Source organism: Chiloscyllium plagiosum, chromosome 14 (assembly GCF_004010195.1).
Source record: "Chiloscyllium plagiosum isolate BGI_BamShark_2017 chromosome 14, ASM401019v2, whole genome shotgun sequence".
NCBI classification, from domain to species: domain Eukaryota; kingdom Metazoa; phylum Chordata; class Chondrichthyes; order Orectolobiformes; family Hemiscylliidae; genus Chiloscyllium; species Chiloscyllium plagiosum.
This window is the reverse complement of record NC_057723.1, coordinates 76,950,609-76,964,607: the sequence shown is the minus strand read 5'-3', so window position 1 is coordinate 76,964,607 and position 13,999 is coordinate 76,950,609. Positions and strand designations below refer to the sequence as shown.

At 42.1% G+C, this 13,999-nt stretch overlaps 1 protein-coding gene across 3 annotated transcripts in view; it reads right to left on the bottom strand.

The window, feature by feature from the left end:
- Window positions 1–13,999, bottom strand: part of LOC122556816 (lateral signaling target protein 2 homolog) — a 58,737-nt gene that overhangs the window by 3,418 nt on the left and 41,320 nt on the right. For all 3 annotated transcript variants that reach the window (XM_043704021.1, XM_043704022.1, XM_043704023.1), the window contains 6 exons: window positions 11,686–11,787; window positions 8,933–9,811; window positions 7,147–7,298; window positions 6,165–6,284; window positions 5,548–5,655; window positions 3,854–3,957 (listed from right to left, as the gene is read on the bottom strand). In XM_043704021.1, coding sequence (XP_043559956.1) covers window positions 3,854–3,957; window positions 5,548–5,655; window positions 6,165–6,284; window positions 7,147–7,298; window positions 8,933–9,811; window positions 11,686–11,787 — 1,465 coding nt within the window. The remainder of the gene's footprint in view (window positions 1–3,853; window positions 3,958–5,547; window positions 5,656–6,164; window positions 6,285–7,146; window positions 7,299–8,932; window positions 9,812–11,685; window positions 11,788–13,999) is intronic.

The window sequence follows — 13,999 nt, the reverse complement described above, 5'->3', positions numbered from 1 at the left end:
GGGGGGCGTGGACCTGACCAGGTAGTCACGGAGGGAACGGTCTTTGCGGAAGGCGGAAAGGGGTGGGGAGGGAAATATATCCCTGGTGGTGGGGTCTTTTTGGAAGTGGCGGAAATGTCGGCAGATGATTTAATTTATGCGAAGGTTGGTAGGGTGGAAGGTGAGCGCCAGGGGCATTCTGTGACCTTACTTTAGAATTAAAATTAGCTTTGTCACATGTACTCACAGGAGTACAATGAAAAGTTCACAAGTCACCATTTATGACACCATCTGAAGTACAGAGGTACTGAGATACAGATTCTTAAGGAAAAAGTAAAATAGAAAAATAAAGGAAATAAACAGTTCAGAATAAAAGTCCTTCCAACCCAGTCCATACCGGCACCTAGCCTCCAGTACACACTAGGCCTTGACTCCAGACCACACCAGGCTTCACCTCAAGGTTGGGAGACTGCTCTGGAATTATCAAGGCTAAAAGTACATGCTGAGGGCATGCTGGGCTAGAAGTCCAGAATTAAAGGTTAGGATATTCAACAAGGTTCCTCATGGTAGGCTGGTTAGCAAGGTTACATCACACAGAATACAGGGAGAACTAACCATTTGGATACAGAACTGGCTCAAAAAAAAAAGGTAGAAGACAGAGGGTGATGGTGCAGGGCTGCTTTTCAGAATGGAGGCCTGTGACCAGTGGTGTGCCACAAGGATAGGTGCTGGGTTCACTGCTTTTTATCATTTTATATAAAGGATTTGGATATGAACATAGGGGGTATGGTTAGTAAGTTTGTAGATGACACCAAAATTGGACATGTAGTGGACAGTGAAGGAGGTTACCTCAAATTACAATGGGATCTTGATCAGATGGGCCAATGGGCTGAGGAGTGGCAGATGGAGTTTAATTTAGATAAATGTGAGATGCTGCATTTTGGGAAAGTAAATCAGGGCAGGATTTCTACACTTAGTGGTAAGATCCTGGGGAGTGTTGCTGAACAAAGAGACCTTGGAGTGCAGGTTCATAGTTCCTTGAAAGTGGAGTAACAGGTAGATAGGATAGTGAAGGCAGCATTTAGTATGCTTTCCTTTATTGGTCAGTGCATGGAGTATAGGAGTTGTGGCTATTGTTGGGGAGATTTCACTGGGGTGTTTAATGTAGGGCTAGGGAGGGTGACACTAGTTCTGCAACAGACACTTCTAGTTCCAGCCCTGAAATGGTTAACAACAGCCAAGCGAGGTACTGCTGGCGACTGCATGACTACCTGGCTGGAGCTTGTAAGGGATGTGCATAATGTTAATTAAATCTTGGAGCCTGTAAATACCAGCCAGTATCAATTGCCCATTCGAAACTCGGGATTAATAAAGAAACCGATCGGAATCTGTAACTGTTAGACAAGTGTGAATTGCTCTATCGGAACCTGTAACTGTAAAGTGTGAATGGCTCTATTTAAGTCTAAAGTTGATAAGTGTAATTGACAATTTAGTTAAACGGAAACTATTGAAAATGGCTAGCCTGTCAGACACATAGTAATTCCTTGAAACAATGAACTATTGAATACGGGATCGGAACCACTCCCGGGGATGGCTGAGCCATTGTCAAGCACAGCAGGAGCTGGACAGGCACTTCGATGCGGCCAACAGGAGGACGGATCCCCAGCGCGCGCAGATGAATAGACCAATGGGGAAGGCGAACTGACCGGGGACTCCAGGCAGCGCAAAGCAAAATTGTGTCAAGTTTGAACGAGAAGGGGAGAACGCCTTCTCCAACGAATGCATGCTTGTAGATTCGTTGTACCAGTTAAGATTCTGTGAATAAACTGCTGTCTGCGTCTAACCATAGTTGCCTGTGTGAGTCTCTCCTTCCGAAAGAACACGCAAAGACGGGACCCCGCGGGTCCGTCTTAACACTATGCAGGGCATTTATTAGGCCACTTTTGGAATTCTGCATTCCATTCTGGTCTCCCTGCTACAGGGAGGATGTTGTGAAACTTGAAAGAGTTCATAAAAGAACTACAAAGATCCTGTCAGGAATTGGAGCTCTTGGGAGAGGTTGATTAGGCTGGAGCGATTTTCCCTATAGCATCTGAGGCTGAGGGGTGACCTCAGAGGTTGAGAAAATCATGATGGGCATGGATAGGTAAATAGACAAGGGCTTTTCCCTGGGGTGGAGGAGTCCAGAACTAGAGGGCATAGGTTTAAGGTGAGACGGGAAAGATTTAAAAAAGGTACCAAAGAGGCAACTTTTTCACACAGAGGGTGATACGTGTATGGAATGAGCTGCCAGAGGAAGTGGTAGAGGCTGATACAATTGCAGCATTTAAAAGGCATCTGGATGGGTTAATGAATAGCAAGGGTTTAGAGAGATATGGGCCAACTGGGACTAGATTTATTTAGGATATCTGGTTGGCATGGATGAGTTGGACTGAAGAGTCTGTTTCTGTGCTGTACATCTAAGACTACGACCATGTTGCTGACAAGGAGAAAGGAATTAAAAAAAGATCAAAAGGAAAGAAACTGGCAGAGCAGACAAGCACTAGAGGAGGAGGAGTCCTACTCGATCACCATCTTGGAATGGTATGAACTTAGAATTATACAGTATGGATACGGGCCCTTCGGCCCAACAAGTCCACACTGACCCTCCGAAGAGTAACCCACCCAGAACCATTCACTGAACCTATAACTCTACATTTACCCCTAACTAATGAAACTAACCTACACATTATGAACAATACGGGTAACGTAGCATGGCCAATTCACCAAACCTGCCCACATCTTTGGATTGTGGGAGGAAACTGGAGCACCCAGAAGAAACTCACGCGGACATGGGGAGATTGTCTGTGTGGAGTTTGCACAGTCACCAGAGGCTAGAATCGAACCTGGGTTCCTGGCACCGAGACATCAGTGCTAACCAGTGAGCCACCGTGTTGGTATTAGTGTGATTTGATTTCCCCTCTTTCACTATCATTTCCAAAACCTTTCATAAAGGAGGCTTGTGTATCATGCTTTTCATGACCCCAGTGTCCCAAAGGAAAGCACTTTGGGGCCAACGAAATCACAGTCTAGTATTACTGACCTAACGCCGGAAATATGGCAGCTAGTTTGGACAGACAGAAAATCGAACTTCTTGAAAAACACAAAAGGCAGGTACTGTCCTTGTTGGCACGGCATGATGTGGATAGTAATTTGGTTTGCTCACAAGTCTGTACTATTTTTGTATTTTTGATACTTTATTTACTAGTGACATGATGTTGAAACATTTCATTGCAATGCTACAAGTCGTTTTCTTTAAAACTTGAAAAACCAGGATATTTCAGTAATGAAGAAGAAACAAAACTAAGTCAATAAACCCAAAAAGGTACAGAGCAAGGGTAGCCAATCAAGGTGGCATCTCCCAATCATTTGGAGTGGATTGCTTGCTAACATGTTGGTCTGAATAGTCTGCCATTCTGAAGAGAGTTAAGAAAAATGTGGTCTTTAAAAAGGTAGCCAAAATGTAGTGCATTTCAGTTTAAGTTCATTTTGACTTTTTTCTGAAAGTCTTTATTTAACAAAAATCGAAGAAAAGTCAAAGTAAAATGCCAATTACATAAATTTCACTTAGTGATAGAAGCTATAAGTGAAGTGAATGAAAAATATTTTGCATATGGTTTACGGACTGGCCATGTGGTAGAATCCAAAAGTTGCAAAATTGATGGCTAGTTAAGCTTTTTGAACTCAACGTCCCACTTTCACAGGACAGAAAACTGGCTGAAGCCACAGACAGTTGAAGCAGCAAAGATTGATCGAGTGTCAGTTATTCTCCTCCATGTAGCCAATACCAGATCTTTGATCCTAATTTTACATCACAATGGTTAACGTTTCATACCTTTCCACAGTTCCTGCAGTGGTGCCGCCTCCTGACAATTGTAAATGGTGCTTTACAAGATGTGCATTGGTTACAGGCAGAATCTGCAATCCACTCTGGGGGCACTATAAAAAAAGGGGCGGAAAAGCATGTATTATTTGCATGAAAACAATAAAAATTGAAAAAATTAACTACTTTGCTGATGACAAATTTAGTCTTTCTTCTAATAAGTTTTTCGAATCTAGGTGAGATTTCAGGATATTCAATAAGAGAAACCACTCAGATGTGAAAAGGCAGCAAGAAGAGGGCAAGTCAAAATTGAATTTGTTTGATGGCTAGTTGGGATAAATCTTGTGTTATAGTACAAAAAGTTTTTCAAAATTCTAAGGTGGCATGGTTGAAGTGGTGATGCAATCTTCCAGTTATATCCATTTTCGTTTGGTAGTGAGCAAGCCAGCATTCTCTATGTACCATTCAAAGCATGCCACGTTGCAGGGTCTTGTTAAGTGGCAACATACAAATTCTATCCAGCAATAGGAGTGGGGTTTCTTGCAAGGTTTTAAAATAGATCACTCAGGATTGTTGGGTGGTCATGAAAGAGCAGTCAAACCAAAGAAGAGTGAGAGTGAGAGCAAGAGCAAACAAAGGAGGAAGTTACCATCCCATGAGTGTGTTCTCAATCAGCCATGCAACTGAGATCCAGAGCTTGCCATGTCCATAGCTAGAAATGAACAATCACTGATTTGAGTTTTGACTTACTGCAATAGACTTCACAATGAACTTAACTGTGCTGCTTCATGGCAGCTGAATTACACAGGACAAAAGTGAGAATTGCAGATGCTGGATATCAGAGTCAGTAAGTGTGGCACTGCAAAAGCAGAGCAGGTCAGGCAGCATCCGAGGAGCAGATGATGTTTTGGGCATAAACCCTTCATCAGGAATGGGTTGAGAATAGTATCTAACTCTATAGATCTGAGCAAGACCTGAGCTAAGGGCAGATTTTCAAACACCAGGGGCTTTTATGTCAAAGGGAATGGACTATAAAAATAGGGAGGCCTTGCTCAAACTACACGAGTTACCAGTTAGACCACAGCTGGAATATTGAGAACGGTTTTGGTTCCCTTATTAAAGGGAAAATAATGTTGCATTGGGGACAGTCCTTGAAGGTTCACTGGGTTGATCCCAGGCATGAAACAATTTTCTGAGGAGGGGCGAGTAGGTTGATCCTGTACTCACTGAAGTTCAGAAGAATTAGAAGCAACCTTATTTAAAATGCAAGATTCTTTGGGGATTTTAGCAGAGTATATACTGACAGGTTGTTTCCTCTTGTGGAAGTGTCCAAGACTTAGAGTAAGGGGTTGCCTATTTAAAAGAGAGGAGATTTTTCTTCCTCTCGAAGTACTGAATTTATGGAATTTTTCAGTATAGAGGCTGGATTGTTAAGCATATTCAAGACAGACAGACAGATTTTTAATCAGCAAGGGAATCAAGGGTTACAAGGCAAGGCAGGAAAATGGTCTTGAACATTATCAGATCAGGCACGGTCTCACAGAATGGGGAAACAAACTCAAAAAGAATGAAATAACTCACTTCTGCTCCTGTGTGCTGTGGAGCAAGAAACATAACCTGGCACCAATACTTGCACAATTAAGTAGTGATGTCTAATTATTGGCAGACTTTTTTTCCCCCCAACATGATATCCACTTAAAATGTACCTTCTAATTTGGTATTGTTTAAATTGGAAGCTCTAGAAGCATAAGAATGAGATTCCTGACACAGTGAGCAATCTTCTAATGTAGACTCCAAACAAACGCGATCTTCCTCTGCAAGGGATAAAGTTTAAAAAAAGTTAAAGAAAACAGCTGATTTCTAATTTTTGTAAATTTATGAAGTGTGTATTGAATATTATTAAAATTCTCTTTCAGATCCTAACATTCCATTTAAGAGAGGTTCAGTCTTGAGTAACTTTTTTTTTAATTGCTTTCTCTGGTGAACTGCACATTTTTACACTTTATGTGGCAGCCCTCTTGTTATTGTAGCTACACCTCTGACAGTAGCGATACTCCAGGTATTTCCCCGATAACACTATCCAAACTCCTCAAAAGCCCAACTTCATAAAGCCCCTCCATCACAGCAGGAAAGTGAAAAGGACTCAAATCTTTCTAAAACTTTCTGGTCTCTTGATAATTCCCATTATTCCTGGGTTCAGAGTCAGAACTATAAGCTCCCAGATCTCAGCTGAGAATGTTCCCACACTCAATGTATCCTTTATAAATCTTCCTAAGAAATGAAAAACACTTGAGAATACAATTATAAAGTGAATCCATTGTACCTGTTTCCTCTTCCAGAGCATCCATATTGTTTTCTGGTGTTGATGTGGCAATGTCAAAGACAGTCTTTAAGATCCGCCGCAGGTCTCCTGCGAAGTTGGTCTGAAGTTGGTCTGCTACACCTATTCAAAACAACCATAATTTAGTGAGTTTTGAGAAGATTCATAGCTCAGTTTGAGGTTCTGGATATAGGTTTGCTCACTGAGCTGGAAAGTCTGTTTTCAGATGTTTTGTCACCATACTAGGTAACATCTTCAGTGAGCCTCTGGATGAAGCACTGGTGGTGTAGGCCACTTCCTATTTATGTGTTTGGGTTTCCTTAGGTTGGTGACATCATTTCCTATAGTGGTGTCATTTTCTGTTCCACCCCTGAGAAAAAGAAAAAGGCGGTGGGGGGTGGGAAGGTGCAGTCATTGTAGAACGTAGGTCCTGGTGTTCCTATTCATCTGCTGTCCTTGTCCTTTAAGATCATGAGTATGAAGGTGTAATTCGCCAATTGTTGCAGTGTATCTTGTAAAATGTATGGGACACTTACTTGTCTTATCACATCTTTAAATTGCCCCGAGAGCATTAAAAAAAAACCATGGTGTGGGATTGGAATCAGAGACCAGACACAGATTTATATTGATCCGTCAGCTGGCTGCGGCACATCACTTACCCTTATTGATGAATTACACTTGCAACAGCAGGACCTGAACCCACAATCTCTCATTTAATGATCTATTACCATAATCACAAGGCTATCATAACCTATTCCTCGGACTCCCTGCACCTAGATTGAAATCTCATTCTCTGGTCTTCAAGAATAGAAACGAACCAATGCTCCTCTGGTGGTTCTCATTATCCCATTTACAGAAACGTGGCCACAGGATCAGGCGGTGAAGTGAGGGGCATGAAAAATCAACAGTGTTGTTTAATGCCATGGCACTACACATTAATGCTGCAACGTCACAGTGCAGCCTTACAAAGTGCTGAATAAATTACCTGAGATACAAACGAAGAGCCGATGAAGCATGTCACTGCGGCTGCAATACCTTGACCGAAGCTCCTCTCTGGCTGTTGCTCTCGCTGTGCACACTGCTTGCTTAACTGCTTCAAGATCCACAACTCGAGATCCATTCTCTCGCTCTAATGTACTGCAGCAAAGCACACAAGTCAGTATGCAACCACATGCTTAGCTTTTTCATTGGATGCTGCTTTGCCAGGATATATTTACCCATTCCAGTTGCCTGGTCTTTCAGTTTTCAAAATCATGACAAAATTAAAATATTTTTAAGCTGTATGAAATATGCTGACTGTCAGATGGACCATGATCCTATTGAATGGTGGAGCAGGCTTGAGGGGCCAAATGGCCTCCTCCTATTTCTTACAGTCTTATGGTTAGAGCAACCATTAAACAATTATTTTAAAGGTCAAAGCTACCTAGATATCTTGATGGATCCAAAGAACTGATTCGATTCAATCAAGGTTGTTTCTGGACCACTTTTGCCTGCCCTCAAATTTCATCGGAGCAGATCTCAGCAATAAGATCGGAAAATCTGTGACAAATATAGTTGATGTGCAGCAGACAAAGAAATTACTTATTCACCATTTGTGTCCAGGAATACCACTCTACTTCCTGCTTGCTTCCTATTCTGGATTCCTTACACCGAACCTACAAAAACATCTTTAAAATGACTTAAAATGTTACTTTTTGGGTTAGAAAATTGGTTGCTCAACTCTCAGAACTGTATCCCCTTCAAATATAGTATCCAAGGTGACAGGCTAGTTTTAAAGGAATTGCTTTAATATACCAAAGAGATTTCCAACCCACATCCACACAGGCCAAGAGATTTCACTTAGATATAATAGTCAGCACCCCGATTAGACCCAAAATGTAGATCCAGGTTGAAATTTACTTCTTAATTAGCAACTTGGTGTAACATTCTGCCAATACAACTGCTTAAATTGTTCAAATTCAGGCAATTTCATGATGAATTTTCAAGGAGCAGTAAGACACACACAGGAACGATGTAATGATGATCATTTACTGGGCTTTTCGATGCTGATAGAATGACTTTCGAGCTGGAGGCTGAGAAAGAAATAGGGGCAGCAGGTGGTCATGCAGGCCACAAGCCTGACCTAACATTCAATCAGATCATGGCTAATCCAATTATCATAGTACCCCTTTCCTGACAGGCCCCATAACCCTCGACACTCTTCAAGATCAAAAATCTAACTCTATTTTGAATATTATTGTGTATCTGGTGGATTTTAATTTCTTAGGGTTTATTGCAATGGAGGATGCACTGAAGAAACAAAAACATTTCCCCTCCGCAAGCTTTTTGTTACAAAATCATGTGTGGGCTGTCAATAATTGCTATCACAAAATCAGAATCTCTGTAGTGCAGCTTGAGGCAATTCAGCCCATCAGGTCTGCACTGGCCTTTTGAAGAGCATCCCACCAAAACCTACCTCCTTCCCAATAACCTGCATTTACCATGACTAATCCACCTCGTCTTCACATCCCCTGAATGCTATGGACAATTAAACATGGCTAATTGACCTAACCTGTACATCTTTAGATTGTGGGAGGAAACTAGAGCACCTGATGAAAACCCACATAGACATGACAAGAATGGGCAAACTCTACAGACAGACATGTTCCCAAGGATGGAATTGAATCGGGGTCCCTGGCACTGTGAGCCAATAATGCTAAGCACTGTGACGCCATCATTGGTATTGTCTTAGTCATTATTCTATAAATACCCCAAACCTCTTTAATCCTCACCTTAAATTACTGAAATGCGGCTCTTCGGGCACCACAGGAGTACTTGGGGTTCTTCCATTATAACTGTACTGCTTTGACATGTCATGGCTGGTGTTTACCATTTCATTGTGTTTCTCAATCCCTTCCATATGCTCTCTACTGGGATATGTGCTCAGAACAGCTTTTTGTTTCACAGTGTCCTGACTAGAAGTAAAAGCCTTTACTGAATGGCCAACATAATCCTGCTCAGAAGTAGTTGGCACAGAGCTTGTATCTGGAAAATCAGTAAAATAGTGAGATTGAGTGACATGAAATGTGGATATTCCTGTTGCTTCAAGCCCTGCTAACTGTGAATGGTCATTTTCTGAGGCAAAACTATTTCCTGCCACAGTGAAGTGCTGAATGATATTGGAATGAGTCAAGCAGTTAGCAGAAGCAGAAGCAGATAAAGAGGACTCAGGATTATAGTCCAGGGCTGCTGCTTTTTGTTTTGGTGCATTCTCCAGTCTGCTGCCAACAGTGCCTTGTCCAAACTCTTCTCCCCACAATTCATTTTCAGTCTCAAGTTGAAGTTTAGGTTCTTTGGAAGCTTCTGTTACATCGTTTGGAATTTGCTTGAATGAGTTGGCCAGATTGGGGTTGAACTGAGGCGAATATATTTCACTGGGTGCTTGGTGGACAATTGACTTCAACTGGTCGAGTTTCTTGGAATCTTGTGGAACAGGAGAAACCCCGTGGGTATACGTGGACTCATCAAGACCCTCATGATTCATGCTGTTGTGAAGAGATGAAAGGCTGGGCAGCATAGTACTGGCACTGAAGAAATCCTCAGCTTCTACAGCACATAGGCTCTTCTCTAAGAAAGAAAGTTCTTCTTCTGTGAGGACATAAAGCAAATCTCTAGGAATAAAGTGAAAAATGAAAGGTAAGATATTAATTTCACAAAAAAACCCTCTTTTTATCTAAATGCATGCTTGAAATAATCCAAATCACTTTCATCAGCATAAACTTCAATATTTTACAAGTGTATCAGTAAAATCTCAGCTTCATTGGCTTTTAGTGAAATGAAGAAGCACAAGCAAATAACTCAGTGCAAAACATTTAAATTGATCAAAAGATACACTTACATTAGGTGTCCTTTGTGTATTTTATGCAATTTAAGGGGCTTGTCAAATCAATACATATACTTTTTCACAATGATGCATAGCTGTGATTGCTGACACCGTGCAGTTTCTGTATTATTCTCTGTGAATGAGTGCATGTACATTAACTGATACAACCATGAACATGGAAGGGATTGCAGCATAAGAAATGGGGGGTGGATAGGTGAGACGATTGGGGCTCTCATCACCATTCACCCAGTCTCTCTCCCCTCCAAGCCCAAACAATTCCTGGATGGATGGTTGCCCCTGTTTGGTGCATGTTGCAATGATGTAGATGGGCTGGAGTAGTTTTCACGCATCAGCAGATACTGCATTCATTTATAACCCTTGTCCACATTGATGAACATGTAGTGCACCATGTTTTACATGGCTTTCCAGTATTTCAAAAATCTCAGTCAGCTTTAAAATCAGTCAAGAATTATTATTACAGATTTGCAATTGCCTCTGGGCCAACATAACCAGGGCAATGAAGCAACACTGAATCTGGGGGAGTTCAGACCAGGTTTGTTGATTGGCCAGGTTTTGAACCTAAAAATTTGAAGTTATGGAATTTGTTGTGCAAGCGTTTCAGAACCCTGGAGCAATCTTGCAACAATGTCAGAATTACACATCACTGGCCATGAATACCAGAGCATGGGCAGAGTTAGACCACATTAGGTGTGATTCGACACGAGACGATACTAGTCCAGACTGAGACTCACAGGAACACATGGATTGGAACTCACTCACTTGCAGTTATAAAGACAAAATCAGGAGTCCGCAACATCTATGGATTACTACGTAAACACTTGCCTTTCTCCTTGAAGGATTTGTCTTGAACTCACTCAGTTTGGCATCAATCCACATGGTAAAAATAGGAGCTTTCACAAGATAGATTGAAGGTTGCAGGTGAGTGATGATGATCAAATGTGGGCAAAGTTTTATTTTAAATGAAGCTTATCAGGAGCAGCAGGGGCAGACCAAGAGTAGCAAAAGCTGGTATTAACACCAAGATTGTAATTATAGTTCCTTACAGGGCACAGAGTAAGTTAAAGCATGGGGACACAAAAAGAAAAGCAGCAAATTGTTCAAGATATCCTGGTCAGTGACAAACAGGAGGACTGCTCAGAGCGGACAGGAGGGCTTTGCTCTGTTTGTGGATTGCAGAGGTTCCTGTGCAGGTCTATGGAACTGACAGAGGCTCTGCCACAGACACTATTGCACTTGTTAAAATTTAAAATTTATTCTTAAAATTTAAAGATACCTTTGCATTGATCTCAGGTACTAAAAGTAGTGTAAGCTATGGATTTCACAAGGCATGACTGCACAGAGAGAAAGGTCAGTTAGTCTTTGGTGAGCTGTTCTGATAGAGTAGAAAGGAAAATACAAGTCAGGGATTAGACTAAACACCCTTCAAAAAGCAAAAATAAAAACCACCATAAGATATTCATTTCCAGTCAAAATGGGACCAAACTTTCAAGAACAGCAACGTAAGTCTCATTAATAAAATCTCCCTTTCTGACGTCAACAACCAACTGGACATTTCCAGCATTTCTTTGCTTCCCTAGCTGGTCACCTTTTACTTGAATTTACCAAGATTTTTTTCTTTAAAAACTACACAATGTCTCTTACCTTATTTTTTGCAGGAGGGTGTAGAATGGTTTAAAAAGCAGAGACATGTCATTGGGCTGCTGCTGTAGATTGAGGGGTCCTTCTGGATAAATCCTCAGCCCACTGGAAACAAATATAAAAGTAAGAAGGGGCTCTGGATCAGCTCAGCTGGATGGAAGCTTATGGCATCATTTATTTTTATCGTATGGTTAACTCAGTTGGCTGGATGGCTAGTTTGCATACAGGGTATAGAACGCATGTGAGAGAGCATTAGTTTCATAAGAAGTTGAACTGTCACCAGAACATCATATGGCAAATAGCAGGCAGTAGAGATTCAACTTACTGCCTGGTTAAACCTGACTGTAAACAGGGCAGAGCAGCCTGAGTGATTGTCACCCTATCCACTTGCTTAAACCTTTACTTTCTCCACCAATGGTGCACAATGGCAGCAGCATGTGCACCATTCAAAAAATTTGAATTAGAGTGAAGTCCTGATCCCTGAGATGAAAACGGTCAGTGATACCCAAACCAGTCTGGATAAGATCAAAGAAATGGAAATTTGCCAGGTTCCATCCATTTTAGGTTTAGCTTTCATGTCAAACAAATATAAGAACGTTAATCTGACAACTTCCACATGCAAGAAGAATCATCAGGAGATCTTTACAAAAATTTTCACAACTTCATTCTTGGGATACTGGCAATGATAGTCAACCCTAACTGGCCTCAAGGCCATGGTGAGCTAGCTCCTTTTACTGCTGCAAGCTTTAGTCCAGAATTGTTCTGAATCTCCCGAAGTGGTAGCAAAGGAAAATCAATATAATTCCAAGTCAGGATGATGCATGACTTGGAGGGGAATGTACAGGTGGTGGTGATGTTCCCATGGGTTTGCTTCCAGGTAGAGATTACAGGTTTGGAAGATACAGTGAATGAATCGTTGAGAGTTGCTGCAAGACATCTTGTGGATGGCACATGCTGCTGCCATTGTGCACCATTGGTGGAGAAAGTAAAGGTTTAAGCAAGTGGATAGGGTGACAATCACTCAGGCTGCTCTGCCCTGTTTACAGTCTGCTTGTTAACAATTGTTGGTGTTATCGAGGTAAGTTAGGAGTTTCCCATCACAATTCTTACCTACGCCTTCCATATAGTGGCCAGACCTCGTGGAGTTAGGAGGCATGTCACAGAATTCCCAGCTTCTAACCTGATGTTGCCACGACATTTAAATGGCTCATCCATTAACTTGCTGATCAATGCTCATGGAGAAAGTGAGGACTGCAGATGCTGGAGATCAGAGCTGAAAATGTGTTGCTGGAAAAGCGCAACAGGTCAGGCAGCATCCAAGGAGCAGGAGAATCGACGTTTCGGGCATAAGCCCTTCTTCAGGAATGAGGAAAGTGTGCCCAGCAGGCTAAGATAAAAGGTAGGGAGGAGGGACTTGGGGGAGGGGCATAAAAGGTAGGAGGAGGGACTTGGGGGAGGGGCCCTACCTTTTATCTTAGTCTGCTGGACACACTTTCCTCTTTCCTGAAGAAGGGCTTATGCCCGAAACGTCGATCAGTGCTCATCCCAAGGATGTTGATGTTGGGGAATCCAGCGATATTTTTATTCATTCAAGGAATGTGAATTTTGCTGACTTAGCTAGAATTAATTACCCATCCCTATTTCTCTGGAGAAGGTGGATGTGAGCAGCCATCTTGAACTGTTGCAGTCCATTTGGTGTAGGAACCTCCACAATGCAATTCAGGAAGGAGCTTCAGAACTTCAACCCAACTCCAAGTCAGGATGGGGAGTGACTTGGTGGGGAACTTGCAGGTGGTAGTGCTCCCATGTGACTGTAGCTCTTGACCATCTAGATAGTAGTGGTTGTGGATATGGGTTTGGAAGGTGCTGTCTGAGTATTTCTTCAATGCATCTTGTAGATGGTACACACTGCTGTGACAGAGCATAGGGGTGGAGAGAGATTAAGTTTGTGGATATAGTGCTAATCAAGCACCTGTTTGTCCCGGACGGTGTCAAGAACATAGAACATAGAAAAATACAGCGCAGTACAGGCCCTTTGGCCCTCGATGTTGCGCCAATCCAAGCCCACCTAACCTACACTAGCCCACTATCCTCCATATTCTGGATTAGTGGTGCTGGAAGAGCACAGCAATTCAGGCAGCATCCTCCACTATCCTCCATATGCCTATCCAATGCCCATTTAAATGCCCATAAAGAGGGAGAGTCCACCACTGCTACTGGCAGGGCATTCCATGAACTCATGACTCGCTGAGTAAAGAATCTACCCCTAACATCTGTCCTATACCTACCACCCCTTAATTTAAAACTATGCCCCCTC